At 53.7% G+C, this 16,250-nt stretch overlaps 1 protein-coding gene across 1 annotated transcript; it reads right to left on the reverse strand.

The window, feature by feature from the left end:
- Nucleotides 1-413: 413 nt before the first annotated feature.
- Nucleotides 414-11,875, reverse strand: NAPB (NSF attachment protein beta). The gene is made up of 11 exons (XM_055725670.1): nucleotides 11,673-11,875; nucleotides 8,729-8,808; nucleotides 7,955-8,071; nucleotides 6,851-6,897; nucleotides 6,657-6,734; nucleotides 5,585-5,640; nucleotides 5,091-5,175; nucleotides 4,235-4,339; nucleotides 3,879-3,947; nucleotides 3,374-3,424; nucleotides 414-3,164 (listed from the first exon to the last, which is right to left on the reverse strand). The coding sequence occupies exons 1-11, from the start codon at nucleotides 11,768-11,770 to the stop codon at nucleotides 3,060-3,062; spliced, it is 891 nt and encodes a 296-aa protein (XP_055581645.1). The 5' UTR covers nucleotides 11,771-11,875; the 3' UTR covers nucleotides 414-3,059.
- Between the last annotated feature and the right edge of the window lie 4,375 nt (nucleotides 11,876-16,250).

Raw genomic sequence — 16,250 nt, forward strand, 5'->3', positions numbered from 1 at the left:
TGATGATTGTATGGCATGTTTCTATACATACAGGCCCTTGTTGCTGCGAGCGCGCCACATCCTAACTAGGCCCTGCCAGAGATGCCTGGGCTAGTCCTGCCCTTCCCGCGAGGGATCCATTTCGCTTACCTTTTGCTGGGCATTAAGAAACACGCCAGAAAAACTCTTAGTGCGATGCCTGGGCCCGTTCCCCGTTCCTGTGACCTGTTGTACCACAGGCACGCAGGTGGTGCAACCGGCGCTGTAACGCGGATCGGCCAGCACTGTCCCGTACGAGGGCTCACCCGAGGCACGCACCGGGACGCTAAGGGGAAGGAAGCACCACATGCACCAGCTGGTACCGTCACGCCGCCAGCTTTATGGCAGGCTGTAGCTTTAGCCTGCGTTTTCCAGGAAAGAACGTTTATCATCACTTACATTGATGTTTTTTACTTTATTCATGTACAGATTCACACAAAACATTATTATTCTTGCTAAGGCCATTTCATTAATAAGTTTTCGTAGTACAGAGTTGTGTTGGGGGGGGGGGGAAATACAGCGGAGTTGCAGATTGTCATCTTAAAACTGTCACGATTTACCACTGATACACTGGAGGACATGCTTTAGCCTACTTATACACAACTAACATTTGTATTTTAATGATATTACTCCAGAGCACAGTAACAGACGTCGCAACCCCACGGGTACGGTCCTCTGGTCCACCAGCTCCGTACGCATCTTACCACAACTGTGCATAATATTGACAACTGGAAAAGTGAACCACAACAAAAACAACAACAGCATAAAATACTTGCCTGGGCTCTGTGTGACACTAGGAAAAGCTCGCAGCCTGCGCTTCCCCTCACCAGGGCTCCAAAGGTGATGGATACAAGTCAAAACAAAGCCATCAATGCGATGGGAAAGAAACGAGTAAATTAAATAAAAATTATTCCAGCTCCCTCCGTTCACCACAGGTGAGTTCAGCGGCACTTACATCTTTGGGCCCTCTCGTCCAAAACACAAGCAAAGCCGCAGCGAGTCTGACTTCAGCTAATCCAATGACCCCCTACCGCGCTAGCTGCACCCTAAGCCTGGTATTTTCTCTGCCCAGCGGAGGCGGCACAGAAACGGGTCGCCCTTGGAAAACGCCGGTTAATCCTCGATGCGTGCCCGCCTCTCGGAGTGCCGCAGGCCACACGCTAAAGGGCATGTGAAGTGTTTTTCTGCCGTGTTTGTGGGAAGGACGGGCGTGAGGCAGGGTGGTCTGGGTTCGAGTGATGGTTTGCTGCGGACAGAGGGCGACTGCAAGCAGCGGCCTTAAAAACACATCTGAGAAGTGAAGACACAAGCTGCTTGGAAGAACGAGCAGCATCCAGGCTTTTTCAGTGCATTCAACTTGCCCGTTAGCAGAGCTCACGGGTCTTTTCTGTCAAGGGAGGGTGCACAGAGAATGTCTATGGAAAATAGACTGGGGAGATCAGGCAGGAAAACAAAAAATTAACAATAATTTGACATGTACCAGGAGTGATTTTTGGTTTTCTTTTTCATAAGCCACTGGTAGAGATGAAGTACCACTTAAATACAACGCAACCCTTTCGACCAGTAAGCCAAACCGTGTTCTACTCAAAGCAAGAACCTAGATGAAAAACCAAAGAGAAGCACAAGAGCTGGCATGGTGGTCACCAGACACTGTCACTTCAGCAAGAGAAACAAGGGGCAGTGCCCGCCCTGGGCAGCGCTCCTGCCCTGGCTGCGGAAGAGGGCCCAGCTTAAAGAGCAGTTGTGCCAACTAAAGCAGTTAATGAATTACTTTTTCATTCTTTGCATGTCAGTAGTGCAGCTGAAAAATTCACTTCATTACAGGGAAATACCGAGTGACAGCTCCCGCTGACAAATTGCATAGGCTCCCAAGTCCTCCTTAATATGTCCAAGTAACAAGTAGCTTAATTACCTCCTGTTAAACAATGCATTGCAGGGAAGCGTCTTGGTTGCAGACACTTTAAAACCTGTTTCTAAAATGAATGCAGGCATTTTTAAACATGTCTGTGCCTTTTCAAAGCAAGCTCAATTCACCTGTCACCCAGACAACTAAAACGCGGTTTCTGTGCAACATCAAGTCTCAGCCAACACCTTGGCACGTCCCAAGAACGAGGCGGCTTCGCCAACAGCAGAGAGGTCAGAAACTAACAGGTATTGCCCAGCGCACACAAAAGACCTGTAGTAAAGACAGCAGCGGGAGTTCACATAAATGAAACGTTAGAAAAATAGATTATTACTTGGGTCAAGTCATCTCGGGGGAGGAGGGATGGGATGCGCCACAAAATAAAGTGGAAAAATAGATCCAAGAAAATATAGAAGAACCTTACATTTTTATATTTAGATCTGAGATACAAAACACCATTAACTAGGTCTACTGGCGATGACTGGCCGAGGGCTTACACCAATCTAGGCGGTCCTGTCCTCTCACGTGTAATGCTTTCAGCTCTAAGTCATCAGGTATGCTGTATACGTGCACACGTGTATCTGTATAGGATGTACACACACGCGGGCACACTGTATTTAAGAGTCACACTAAAAGCCTTCCACTAGCACCGTTAAAAAAGCTCAATCATTTTAAAAAAAACCCCAAGATCCAAGCATATCTGACAGAGGCCCATTTGGAAAAGAAAACTGCAACGAGACAGCAACAGATCAGAAGCGATCACTTGTACTGCACTGGTGCAGCCAAAATATTTACGTGCTGGAATGAACGGTACTGAGCCCGAAGACAGAACAGCGGGGAAAAACCAGCAGTTGCTGAGTGCAGCCTTTGGGGTTGCCTGCTAATAAAACCAAGAAAGGATTTCCGCCAAAAAGTTCTTATTTCGCCTCAGAAAGATGTGCCAGTGCTACCCAGAGCATCGCTTCTCATCTACCCACATTGTCACGACAAAGAGCAGGATACTAAAGAAACACACAAGTCATTGGATTTGTAAGCGACAAAATAAAGCTAGGTATTTTATCACGTATCCCGTAGTGGTCCTTGGCTGTAACACAAGAACGGATTACATAGGCCGCATGCCACAAATACCGCACACAATTCACTTCAGGTCCCCGTCCCCTTCTCCTTGGATTGACTTCTTGATGCGAAGCAACATGGTTGTAAGCCACTGATCCAACCGCGATATTGAATCAAATTCTTTAACCTATGAGTGCAAAAAAAAAAAAATTAAAAATCAACACACTTTTAAATTAAGATACTGGAAAGCAAACGAGACGGCTGCAAAAGAAGCATTCTGCAGCCCTCGGGCAACAAGTTACCTGACATTTAACAGTGCACACACTCCACTAAAAAATAAAAAAAGGAACAAGCTGCCATCCACGAGCGCGTCTCAACAAATTTGTGACTACTTACTGCCTCGGTGTACGCCTCGCAGTTCTGCTCCTCGTGGGCTTCCAGCAGTTTCTAGGAAAACACCATTAAAAATCAGAAAATAAAGTATTCCCACGTGTCCCCACACAGCCGGTGCACAGGGATCTCACCCCCAGGAGAGGGAACCCATGCGTCCATGCCACGTGGCACCCGCCTGTCCAGCAGCAGCACCTTCGCAACCACCTGCCGCCAACGCAGAAGTAGCTGGGGTGGGGTTTTTAAGTTACAATAATCATCTTTCTGCTGCAGCTGCTTCCTGGTGCATATAGATACATATATATATGTCTGGTATAAACCCAGCACAAAGAGAGTCTGATGTCCTCAAGAACATTAGAATAAATGACCGAGATCTATGGCACGGTGAAAAAACAGAAAGTGAAGGGCAGTATGTCTTTTCAAGTGTGACTGTATATAATTTTATTGATAGTATATATAATAAATACATCTATAAATATAAATATAGAATTTCAATACTAGCTTTACTCACTTTCAATAGCTTGCATTCCCGTGAATCTGTGAACGCTGGGAACATTTCTTCGTATTTCTCAAGTGCGAGCTGAAAGAGAGAAGATAACCCTTAACGCCTGTTTCACAAAACCACTTGCTTTGTAGTTCAGTTTTTGCCTTCCAGTCCTAAAACCACACAGAGAGCTTGGAAAAGTATTCCCGGTACGCCCAAGAGCAAGTATTCCCAGCAACTCCAGTGCGACACAATGGCATCCAAGCTTCAGTCCGTGCAACAGCCACACAAATCCCTGCGCATGCAAGAAGGTGTCTCAGCCGGCAAAGGTTGATTTGAGAGGGATGCGGGAAGCCTGGGACAACCACCCTGCGCCCACTGACCTTCGCGTTCAGCTCATCCACGATGAAGTGGCACAGGGCGGCTTTGAAGAAATACTCCTTCGCGCTATACTTAAGCAAAGGATTATCCATCGTGTTTGTTCCGACCTAGGCACAAAAAGATATTACTTAGTGCTGGGAAAGAAAACGGCATCATCAAGCAATGAATTACAAACAGGACAGCTAATTGAAATTACATGCAGTGCCACACAGCTTTCCGTGAATAAAGACCGTGGAAAAAATGCCAGCGTCCATACCAAAAGCTATTGGGAAGCCAGACAGGTTTTTAACTAATCCCAAGCAAAGTCAGAGACTCGCAGGCAGCTGCAAGAGCGCAGCCAGGCAGCCCACCCTCCTGGGGAGCTGCTGCCCACCCCAGGGGTATCGTGCCGATACCTCAACACATCCTGGCTGACGCAGACCGGGGAAAGCAAGCTGACATGGTGGAAACCCCCTCCAGTATGGGCTAACCCTCCAGAAGCGCAAAAGCAGCGCTGCCAGTATTCCCAGGTAAACACCTGACACAAAGGCAGAGCGATCAAGTTTCCAAATCCGGGGGGAAATTTTCTGCCAAATGTATTTGTAAATACAATCGAAAGTGTAATTACAGATTTCCCTCTCCCTGCTTCCCCCAGCCTTTCTCTAGAAACAACAGAATTCAGGAGAAAAAATGCCTTTGGCAAGTTACAGCAGCTCCTAAAAGCAAAGGAGCAAACCGTGTCTCGTAAAGGCATCATCAGCCCAGAAATAAGCAAGGTTAGGCGCTTCCAGGCCACGGCGGTTCTGCGAGACCACCACACTGACCCGCTTTTCACTTTCAAGAATTTTTTGCCCCTTCAGACAAAGCACACGTTCTCACCTGCTCGTAGATTTCTATTGCCTTCTGGTACTGCTCCAGCTGCGCGGCATAGGCAGCCACCTTCAGCAGACACTTGTTGGCTGAGCTGCAATCAATAGCGTTACAGTAAGTAATTGCGTCCCAGGGACAACCAAATCCACCCCCCGGTACCTCCAAGCACTACCTGAACTAAGCGTAAATAGAAGTGGGGCCCAAAAGCTGCGAATTCAGGGAATTTTCTTTTTCACAGCCAGAATTAACACACACGGAAAGGCAGCACGCAGACCTGGTACCGGACACTGTTCAACTGCTCCGTGCCCAGGACGGGTGCCCAAAGAAGACAAGCCCGCGTGCAGGATCGAACCTTTCAGGGCAATCTAAGCAGGACTCGGGCATCCCACCGAAGGAGGTTCAGCAGAGGCTGGCAGGCGAGGCGGGCGAGAGTGCGGGCCATCTAGGACAAATCCCTGTCTCCATTCTTTCCCTGCTGTGACCCTCTTTGTAAGACCACTTGCCTGTTAGACTCCTCTCCTTTGTAATAGTCCGCAGCCTGCTCGTAGTGTGCGATCGCCTGGGGACAGAAACATCGTGCTTGAATTCCAGTTCTGAAATACAATTTTTGGTCAGACCAGCGTACAGTGAGCGCGTTCCCGAAAGCTTTTCCATTCTGAGCACAAAGGGAGCAGCAGCACGGTGTCTGGGGGGGGTTCTGGTGGAGCGAGGAACGGCCACGCATCCCCTGCACACTCAAAATTTTGTGAGGCTGCCCTTGGAAATTTGACCATGAACGTGTTAAGCATCCCGAACTCCAGTGCAGGTTTAATACAGGTGATGCTGCTCTTGAGGTACCATCTACAAACGCTTATAATCATAGCATGACAAGGCTTCTGCCAGGTTTGCCACCATAGAATAATTTCTTCTTAAATAATTTATTCGTAAATCACTTAACAGCCCTGACTTAGCAGGGCTTGATGTAAGTGGGCCTGCACATGGAGAGGCAACACTGAGGTCATTAATAGAGACAGATGGGATCCAGTGAAGTGGAGCTGAGGAAGCAAATGACAGTCTAGAAAATATCTAGAAACCGTAAATTTTTACTCTTCAAACAGAAGATCTGCAGACAGTTGAGCTGCTGCAGGATTCCTGCTCAGGGCTCTCTGTTATGGGAACAAGAGAGCATCGGTGTTGAGCTGTGAGCTAAAAAGGCAAGTTTCCTCTGGGTGCCATCAGAAAAAAGCTATAAAACCGCCCCGCAACTTCCCCAAAGCACTTCTCGGATGTGAAATGCCACTTTGGTCAAGGTTTTGCACCTGGGCGCTCCTGCTGGCCCTGCCGCGCTGTGGCTCAGCAGAGGGACACGCCAAAGAGTCAGGATTGCCCCACGAGAGACGCGCGCTGGGCGAAGCACCACTAGCCCTGGTAAGGCTAACTTCCGAGTTCAGGGCGACGATGTAACGAGGCCTGGTGCCGGACGGGAGATGGGTTTTATCGGCCACGCTGAGCTCGGCGCTGCTCTGGCCGGGGAAGGAAATGCAGCCGCTGCCGCAGCACCTGCAGAGTAGTACCAGCAGCACCCGGCGCCCTCACCTTTTCAATGTCTACCAGCTCGGCCTCATAGATCTCCGCAATGGTGATGTGGTGCTTGGCAGCGATCGTGAATCGCCCCTAGAGAAGGCAGAGGGTGCACGTGAGGCAGGGGCTCCCCCCCGGCCGGCACACACAGCAGTTACCGAGCTCTTTACAAGCACATCGGCCCGCGAGCTGCCAGTGCAGCTTCTTACCATGTCAGTGTAGATATCGATAGCTGCATTTAAGCAGTTGATGGCCTCTGCAGCATGAGTGTTCAGGAAAAACAACAGTCAGCCAGCACGTCAGACTGCCCAGCCCAGCCCAAGACAACCCCCTCCAAAAATCAGACCTCTGTAACCACGACTCTTCATCACAGCACACACCAGCTTCTCAAATTAATACCTACTCAAAAGCTCCATGTATATCTGGAATGACAGACCTAACATTTTCAACCCCTAAGACCTTCAGATGTAATGTCCCCACCGTTTTTGTATCTATAACTCTAACCCCGATTCACCCAGCCCCTACAGTCAAAAATTTGGATGAGCAAAATACAAACAACTCACACCTTGGGTTTGTCGGGCTGCATCCTCAAACAGAGCAAAATACAAAACACCGAGCTCCTAGAAGTGCAGGGGCTGCCATTTTCTAGGAAATTTGGGTGTTTTACAGCCCTGAGTTGGTTTCTTCAGCCCCCTGGCACAGGAAAGCTAGCTGGTGTGTTTCCAAACACTCAGCGAGGGTAAGGGGAATCAAGCCTTCCAGAAAACCACAGCCCAGCTCTCTATGAACCAGATTTAAAGAATCCAGATCCTTTACCCTCATCCCATCAAAGGTCAGTCCATTTTCCTCCCATCTCTCCTCTGTCCTGGGGAAACCCCTGGGAACGGGGCTGGGGCTAAGGGCATGGATCCCACTGCGATCCAGACCCAAGACCTGCCTTACATCTTCCTTAAGAAGTGAGTATTTCTCCAAAGTCAAGCTACCGAGGGGCAACGCTTCCCACCCAGTGCGCTGCAGTCTACCAAAGCTCACCAAAGGCTTTGGTTCAGCCAAAGCACCAGAAATCACCTACAGGAGACAACACCCCACACATGCTGGCCCACGCGGTAGACCAAGATGATGCTGACTAGCTTGTGTCATCTGAAAGCCCATCCCAGAGAAGCCAAAGCACAGGAGGTATCACGGCTTCCGAGTAGCCTGTAGCAAGGATCCACTGCCCCACAGAGCTGGTGACTACCCAAGGCCTCAGCGCACCACCTCCTCTGCTGCTAAGCAGCTTTGCAAGAAACAATCTCGGATTTCGCCCCCCTTACCTTGTGGATCTGCTTTTTTGTAGGCGTTCCCAGCGTCCACGAAGCTGGTGGCCGAGTCGTGTTTACTCTGCAGCTGCATGTGCAGCTTGGCCGCCTGACAAAACGCATTTCCTGCAGCTGGGAGAGAAGCACGCACCGACCCGATGTACCCCTCCAGCCCAGGAACCAGAAGGATGGCCGCAAACCAGCAAAGCACGCATCGCTTCCCAGGACCCAGGGAGGTTTAGAGATGCACCAACCCCAGACTGTCTGGCTCCAGGCCTGCTTGCCTGCCAGGAGCTGCACCTGTTCCCATGGGCGCAGTGGGAGCATCCCACATGCATGCTCATCCTTGCCCACGAGCGTCTGTCTTTGCTACCGGCTGCACCCTGCACCTACTGGATCAGCAAAGCGGATCCCCTGGATCCCAAAGCCCATCAGACACGACGCCCTACCCCGAAGGTATTTCCTTGCTCAGAGAGCGAGCCCAGGGCAGCACCCCTTTAGCGGACTTACTGGCTTTCATTTTAAAACGGTAAATGGCACCCCAGCCCATTTAATGTCAAGAACATTCGGGTGACACCCCCCCTTTGCCCACCCTCCCAATATTTCAATTCATCAGAGGGTCGGGCAAAGTGGAGGAATCGCATTGCCATAGGGACCATCCCTGTGGAAACAGCTTGGGATGTAGAACTCCACTGCAATAATTTGCAGGAAGATGCTCAGGCACTCGTGGGTCACCCCAGCACCAGCAACCCCCTAGGCAGCCCCCCCACCGGTGGGGGCTGTACTCACCACTCCAGTTTTTGGCAATCTTGAACATGTTGGCAGCCCTGGTGTACATCTCGCAGGCTTCCTCCACCCTGGTGTTGCCCCTGAAACACAGCGAGAGCTCCCCTGACGCCGTGCCGGAACGGAACGCTGGCCCCAAAACGGGGGCGGAGAGCTGGGGGTGCTGCAACCCCACGTGCTCAGGCAACGAGGCCCCCCCGGGCCTGATGAGGCTGATAATTTTAAAGTGCAGGGTGAGCACCAGGCTGCTCAGAGAGGGCAAAGCTGGATTTAGGGGACCAGCAGCCCCCCGCCTCTGCCAGCCCGTCTCTCCTAGGGTGCCAGCTCGGTACCAAGGCACAGTACAGGTAGCAGAGATTGGGCTAGTGCCCAAGGGGGCCCCGGGGCCAGCAGCGAGCAGGTGCAGCTGACACACACCAACCAACCAAGCCCTCGCTACAAAGGGGAGGCAGCGTTTTTCACTGCATAAAGCAGGAGAAGGCGGCAGACAAAACTCACTCCTGACATGGCAGCTTCAGGTTTTTACATGTTCCTGAAGAGTTCGGAGCCTGGAGTAAGCCCATCTGCTCCTTGACCCAGGTCCCTTCTTTTTGGGCCAGAGCAGCTGGCTCGTAAGAGTCTTGTGAGACGCTCAGCAAAAACACCCGCAAAAAGCAAACTCTAGTTCACAACCGACTGCTCTGTAATTTAGAGAACATAAAGCAAATCAAAAATTAAGCGATGCTGGACAACTTGCTGTGGAAAAACAACTCAACACAAGCCTAACTGATGGGGTTCAGCAGCGTCACTCAGCTCCCCGAACCGGACGATTCATTTATCTCGAGAGAGGAGTTAAATATTTTTGTTAATGAAATGCAGACTTCTTCATGGAGCAGCTAAGGGGGCTGGGGGTGTTCAGCGTGGAGAAAAGGGGGCTCAGGGCAGCCCTTCTCGCTCTCCACAGCTGCCTGAGAGGAGGCTGTAGGCAGGGGGGGTCGGTCTCTTCTCCCAAGGAACAAGCAATACAAGACGGCACAGCACCAAGTTGCACCAGGGGAGGTTTAGCTCGGGTATCAGGGAAAATGTCTTCACCAGAAGGGTGGTCAAGCATTGGAACAGGCTGCCCAGGGAGGTGGTGGAGTCACCATCACCAGACATGTAGAGATGGCACTTAGGGACATGGTTCAGTGGTGTCACCATCACCAGACATGTAGAGATGGCACTTAGGGACACGGTTTGGTGGTGGCCTCGCCAGTGCTGGGCTAAGGGTTGACTTCCATGATTTGAAACACCTTTTCCGACCTAAATTAGTCTCTGCCTTGCTCCTACGAGCTCAGTACTGCCTCTGCAGCGCACGCTCCTGCTGACCCCGGGCAGGGCTGCAGCGCGGGAGGCGACATCTATCACTGCTTTATTTTTTTCCCCTTTTCCTTCTTCTGGCAGAAGACCACATTTCATTTCTAAGCACAGGCGGGTTTTTTGGACCGCTCCTTTGCCCTTGAAAGCTGCCTTTGGCATGAACTACAGCCAAAAGAGGCAGCACGAGGTAACGCTATACCCTGTAAGGCATCCAAAACCGGGTGGTTTTCAGTCTTTTAGTCTCAAACAAAAAACCCAAAAAAGAAAAGCTCTTGTGCAAGCTAATGGAGCTCTTCAGGAAATAGCCTGGCTGTCGATAACGCTTCTGGCCAGGTACTCGGCGGCATGGGTACCCCCTTCACCCAGGTGCCAAGAGCAAAGTCACCCACCACCTTTTCTTCCATTTTAAAAGCAATTTTTCTTGCGCCTATTTTTAGCCCAAGAAAATGAAAAATTTGCCTCTCAAAATCTCCGCCAGTTGACTCCGAGGATTTTCAGCAATTTGCCACCCGGATTACGCCCCTGGAGCACGCCCTGCCCGATTAATCTGCCAGAGGCCAGGAAGGAATTTATTTTTAAAAATTCTGCTTTTAGGGCTGCGGGCACTAGATTTTTCCAGGCTGTTGTTTAGAAACATCAGGGCCTCCACGGGAGCATCGCTCCATAAATGCTCTTTCTTTAACATTAAAAAAAGCCAAGACTGAGGTGGCCAAAAGGGCCTGTTTTTCAGCCCCCTTCCAGGCACAGCTCCCGCACCCCCAGGAATATCTGCTCCGGAACAGAACGACCAGGACACGGGGAACTCTGCCATTTGCTGGGGTACCGCTCCCCCCGGGGGGCTCCATGCCCCACGCCGCGGGCTCGCTGCCGAGCTGGGCAGAAAATCATCCATAAACCCCTGAGCCTGGTCCGAAACCCCCTGGAGATGCCAAAAGCCTCATGGAGGACGGGGGGGGGGTCTAAGCCTCGCCTCAGCACCCTTCGCAGCAACCCGGGCAGAGCCCTCGGGTGCCACTGCCGCCGCCCAGGGGGCGAGGGTGCCCCCAGGATAAGGGGGAGCCCAGCCCTCGCCAGCGCGAGCCTCGGTGACGCCGCGGCCCTGAGAGGATTACCGGCAGCGAGTCCCCACCGGGGTAAAGCTGGGATGAGCGCAGCTGCCGCGGAGCTGGACCTGGGGACAACCCCCGCCAGCCGGGGGGGACGACGCCCCCAACCTCCGCCGGCAGGAGCCCCGAGCTGCAGAGGGCTCGCTGCGGGCAGGGACAGCTGCAGGCCAGGCACCCCGGGGGGGCACGGCGCGGAGGGGGGGCTGCTGGCGCACCAGCCCGCTATGCCACGGGGGCTGCGGGGGCTGCGGGGCCCCTCGCGCTTAGCACTGCCCACCCGCTGCAGAGGCTAAGGGCGACGCGCACCCACGCCGGGGGGGCACAGCACCCGTGCGGGGCAGCGGGAGCCGGGGTGCCCCCCCGCAGCCACCCGCACACAGGAGGCCCAGCGCCCCTCGCACGTCCCCCACTTGCACACCGCGCACCCCCTCTTGCAATCCCCCCCCACCGCCGAGGCCCGCTCCCCCCGCACGCCCTCTGCAAACGGGCATGGCCCCGCTCACCCGAAGAGCCCCCGCAGGAAGGAGTGCGAGCCCTTCACCCGCTTCTCGGCCTCCGCCATCAGCTGCACGGCCTCCCGCTCCTTCCCCGTGCTGTCCATCGCCCCGGGGCTCCTTCGGCCTCCGCCGCCGCCGCCTCCTCTGCCGCCGCCGCCGGCGCTGCACCGGCGCGCGCGTGCACGGGGAGGGCGGCGGCGGGCGCGTGCACGGGGGCGGGGCCTGTGCGTCATGCACCGGTGTTGCACAGTGCCTGCTGCAGGATGCGGGTTGCACGATGCACGTTGTGCACTGCACAGCTCACGCTGCACGACGCCGGCTACGTGTTGGCCCATTGCACAGTTCTTGCTGCACGCTGCATGCTGCACGCTGCACAGTTCATGATACACGATGTGCATGACGTGCTGCACAGTTCATGCTGCATGAGCACATTGCATGTTGCCCACTGCACAGTTCATGATGCATGATGCACGACACACACTGCATGATGCACAACACTCACTGCACAGTTCATGCTGCACACTGCACCTTGCAACGTCACCCATGGCACAGTTCATGCTGCACAATACACGTTGCATGTTGTCCATTGCACAGTTCATGATGCGTGATGCATGATGCGTGATGCACAGTTCATGCTGCACAATGCATGTTGCATGTTGCCCATTGCACAGTTCATGATGCACAATGCATGACGCACGTTGCCCGCTGCACAGTTCATGCTGCACACTGCACCTTGCAATTTCACCCATGGCACAGTTCATACTGCACAATGCACGTTGCATGTTGCCCATTGCACAGTTCATGATGCACAATTCATGACGCACATTGCCCGCTGCACAGTTCGTGCTGCACACTGCACCTTGCAGTGTCACCCATGGCACAGTTCATGCTGCACAATGCATGTTGCATGTTGCCCATTGCACAGTTCATGATGTGCGATGCATGATGCACAATGCATGATGCACAGTTCGTGATGCACAATGCATGACGCACGTTGCCCACTGCACAGTTCATGCTGCACACTGCACCTTGCAATTTCACCCATGGCACAGTTCGTGCTGCATGCTGCGCACCCCCTCAACTCCCCAACATCCCACACACAACACCCACCCAAAGGGGGGAAGGCAGGCACACCTGGCAGGGTTCTACCTCCAGCTCTCCAGCATTTTGGAAGTGGTGGCATCAAGACACAGGCCACCTTTTGTATGCTGCAGGCAGGTGGTGCAAAGGCCTAGAAACTCTCACAACTCATTTGCAGCTCCTTTGAAAGAAAGGATCCCACACCTGCACCTACAGCTGGACTCAATCAGCTTTTGCACCTTCACGGGGGGAGACTCTGCAAGAAGGTAAAACTCGCACAGCTGTGCTGCCCCAGAGGCTCTGGAACCCTCAGCATTACAATAGTAATTTCTAAAGGTAGAGTCATTCACGACCTCCGTGAAAATGTAGGAAATCAACTGTCGCTAGGATGGAAGTGCTTAAAACACGAGGAAATTGGAGCAAGATCCAGCTCCAGCACTTTATTAGACAGACATCCACAAACAGCACACCTTGCTAACGGTCAGATCTTAGTCAGGATCAATCCTTACCACTCCACAGCAAAGACACTTACCCACTCCCACATTAGCTGCAGCACAAAGAACAAAAAGTGGATTTTTCCCAGCCTGAAGGTCTTTTTTTTCAGCTCTGATTTTGCTTTTATTTACGTTACTCTCTGAGTTTCCACAGAATTATTTCAGCTTTAACGCAGCAGGCAGCGCTGAGGCTTATGCTCCCGGGAGGGTCGTCATTTCCCAGGGATATTCTCCATTAAGTGGAAGGATACAGAAAAAGTTGGGATTTATCTGCCTTGCATTTGTGTCCTACCGCCCCAGTGAGCACAGAGATGAGACCCTGCCTGTCTGGAAGGGCAGCTCAGCACAGGGCTTACAAACCTCGCACAGACGCAGCTCGGGAGGAGAGAAGGTGGGAATCATGCCTGCTCCACCCTGTAAAGCCGCACCAGCCTCGCTTCTTAACCGAAGGCAAAGCAGCCGAGGCCCTGCGAGCAGGCCCGGGTGAGGAGGGGCCCGGCCGGGTAACAGCTCTGCCTACGCTGCCGCCTTCTCTCCTCAGGTTTTTAAGGCAAGAGTAGCGCGTCCCCGGGCGCCCAACCCCACGGCCGGCGGCGGGCAGCGCCGGCACGGAGTGAAGGTTCGGGCGCCGGGCGGCTCGGCGGCCTGGGCCGGGGGCTGCGCCTCAGGCAGGCGGCGGCCCGGACTACAGCTCCCGGCGTGCCCCGCGGCCGGGCGCCGGGCGATGACGCCACCGCGCCGGGACGCCCCCGGCCCGTCTCCATGGAGACGCTGGCGCATCCCGGCGGCCGGGCCCCCCCCGCACAGCCATTCCCCCGTCCCCGGCCTTGAAGCACCGCCCAGTAACCCCGGGGGGGCACCCCCGGCGGCCAGGCAGCCCCCAGGCCCCCGGAAACGGCCTTGGCCTCGAAAGAGCCGGGGGGGGGGGGGGCCAAGGGGTCGTCAGCCCGCCGCGGCCGGCACTGGCACGCAGGCGCTGGCCTTCCACCCTGTCGCAACAGGAACCGAGTTAATGGTAATGGAGGTGTAATCAATCCCCGCACCGCCCGCCCTGGGTGCGTATCCCTGCCCAGGAGGCCCGTGGGGCAGGTAACGTCACCACCCCGCCAGCACCCCCGCCCCGGCAGCGGCCCGCCACCCTGTCCCAGCGCTCGCCCGCAGGACTGTCTGTGCCCGGGTAAGGACACAGGGGCTCTGCTGTCCCTGGGCCCTCGGAATGATGTCAGTACAGGACCGTGGGGTGGGCCTGGGAACACGGCTGTGCCGCGGAGCCGGGCGGCGCTGGAGGCCTGCCTGGCATTGCGGGACTGCGGAGCTGGGGTCCACACCGGGAAAGCCGGGGGAAAAGCCTGCTGCAGGGGGAAACGCAGGCTGCTCAGCTCGTTGCAGGGCTGGGAGAAACTAAACCCGGTAGCAGCCATCCAAACCCAAGGTCACTGGTTAAAACTGGTAACTGTTACCCATTGCAAAGGATGCCAAACAATCCCACCTTTTGTTTCCCTTTTCCAGACGGGACAAAATGGAGCCTTTTTATCTCTATGATCTCGGGCTCCTAACAGAAAACAAAGTTATCCAAAGGATCCTCTGCCCCATGGCTGCACAGCTCTGCCATCTAATCCTCGCCCTGGAATGGGAAGATGGGTTTTGTCAGGCCTTTCCCAATTTAGAGAAGAATGCAGAAAAATTAGCCAAAGCCACAGAAGAACTCGCTTCTGTTGCAAGAAGGTAAGTTTGCTGGGTGTCTCCCAGGCAGATCTGGGGGCTGGGTAAGGAAGAGGAAGGGATGGCAAAGAAATTGGCAGGGAGCCTGCCTCTGTAGCCTGCCCGCCTGCACCTCGCTGGAGAGGTGGGAACGTGAGGGGTAAGGGATGGGCAACACGACAGGGGGATAGGATTTAGGAAGGGAAAAGGAGAGATAGGACAACGCAAGGATTTGTACCTGGAAGTGGCAAAGTATGCATAACCTCAGCAAGCAATGTTTAACACACCTTAATAGACAACTAACTGAACACTTCAGTGAATTTACTGAACGTTTCAGTAAAACTGGAGCCCTAATCCACAGATCAGGCACTTGCCACTGACTTATTTTGCTGTTACAGCTAGGAGCCGGTAGAGAGCAGACACCCCATCTTAAAGTGAATTTCATCCACTGCAACAGGTTCTGAAACAGTTCTTGCAAATACAACTAAAATTAATTCAAGCCCAGTTAAAGTCTGGCATGGCTAATTGTTTTGCTAAAGACTGAGACTGGCACAGCATCCTTGCTCCTACCCACCGAGGCTGGTACTTACGGGATGGCGAAGAGCTGAGTGCAGTGGCTACTGTTCCAGGTTGGCTGAGGAGTCCAGCGACAAGGTGTTCAAGGAGGAGACACGTCCTGCGGCAGAGTCCCTCGCCCTGGCAGGGAGGTGCATGCTGCTGGCAGCCCGCAAGCTCCAGGTACAGCCAGACAACCCCAGCGACAGGGAGGAGCTGGCCATGTCGGCGAAGAGGGTCTTAACAGAGACAGCGAAGGTAACCGGTGGAGGGGGCCAGTGCCGGAGCAAGGAGGGGAGGTCAGGATGGGATGCAGCAGTGGCTAAGGGCGCAGCTGTAGGAGGGACAAGAGCTGCCCTTCACAGGGACAGGGGCTGGGCCTTGGGGAAGCTCTAGCTGCAGCAATGGCTGCTTCTTCACCACATGCTCCCTAGGGCAGGTCTGCTGAGCAAAATGTGCCTCGCCTCTTCCCTAGAAGGGCTGCAGTGTCATCTGAACTGCACGGGGGATGAAACAGTGAACAGGGATTCTTGAGCCCTAGCCACAGTTTTTCTCCCTTTTGTTTTTTCTGGTTAGATCCTTCAGATCAAAGATGCTGCTGGGACGAGGAGGATAATTCAGGCTGCCAGCTGGCTTCTGGAGTGCCTGAGCATGCTGCAGGATGCAGGGGACATGCCAGGACTGCTGGCTGCTTTCCAGGCCTTTTCCGAGGCCTTGCTTCTGCTGAGCAATCTGACAGCAAAGCACCTTGAGG

Source organism: Falco cherrug, chromosome 13, assembly GCF_023634085.1.
Source record: "Falco cherrug isolate bFalChe1 chromosome 13, bFalChe1.pri, whole genome shotgun sequence".
Taxonomy (NCBI): Eukaryota; Metazoa; Chordata; class Aves; order Falconiformes; family Falconidae; genus Falco; species Falco cherrug.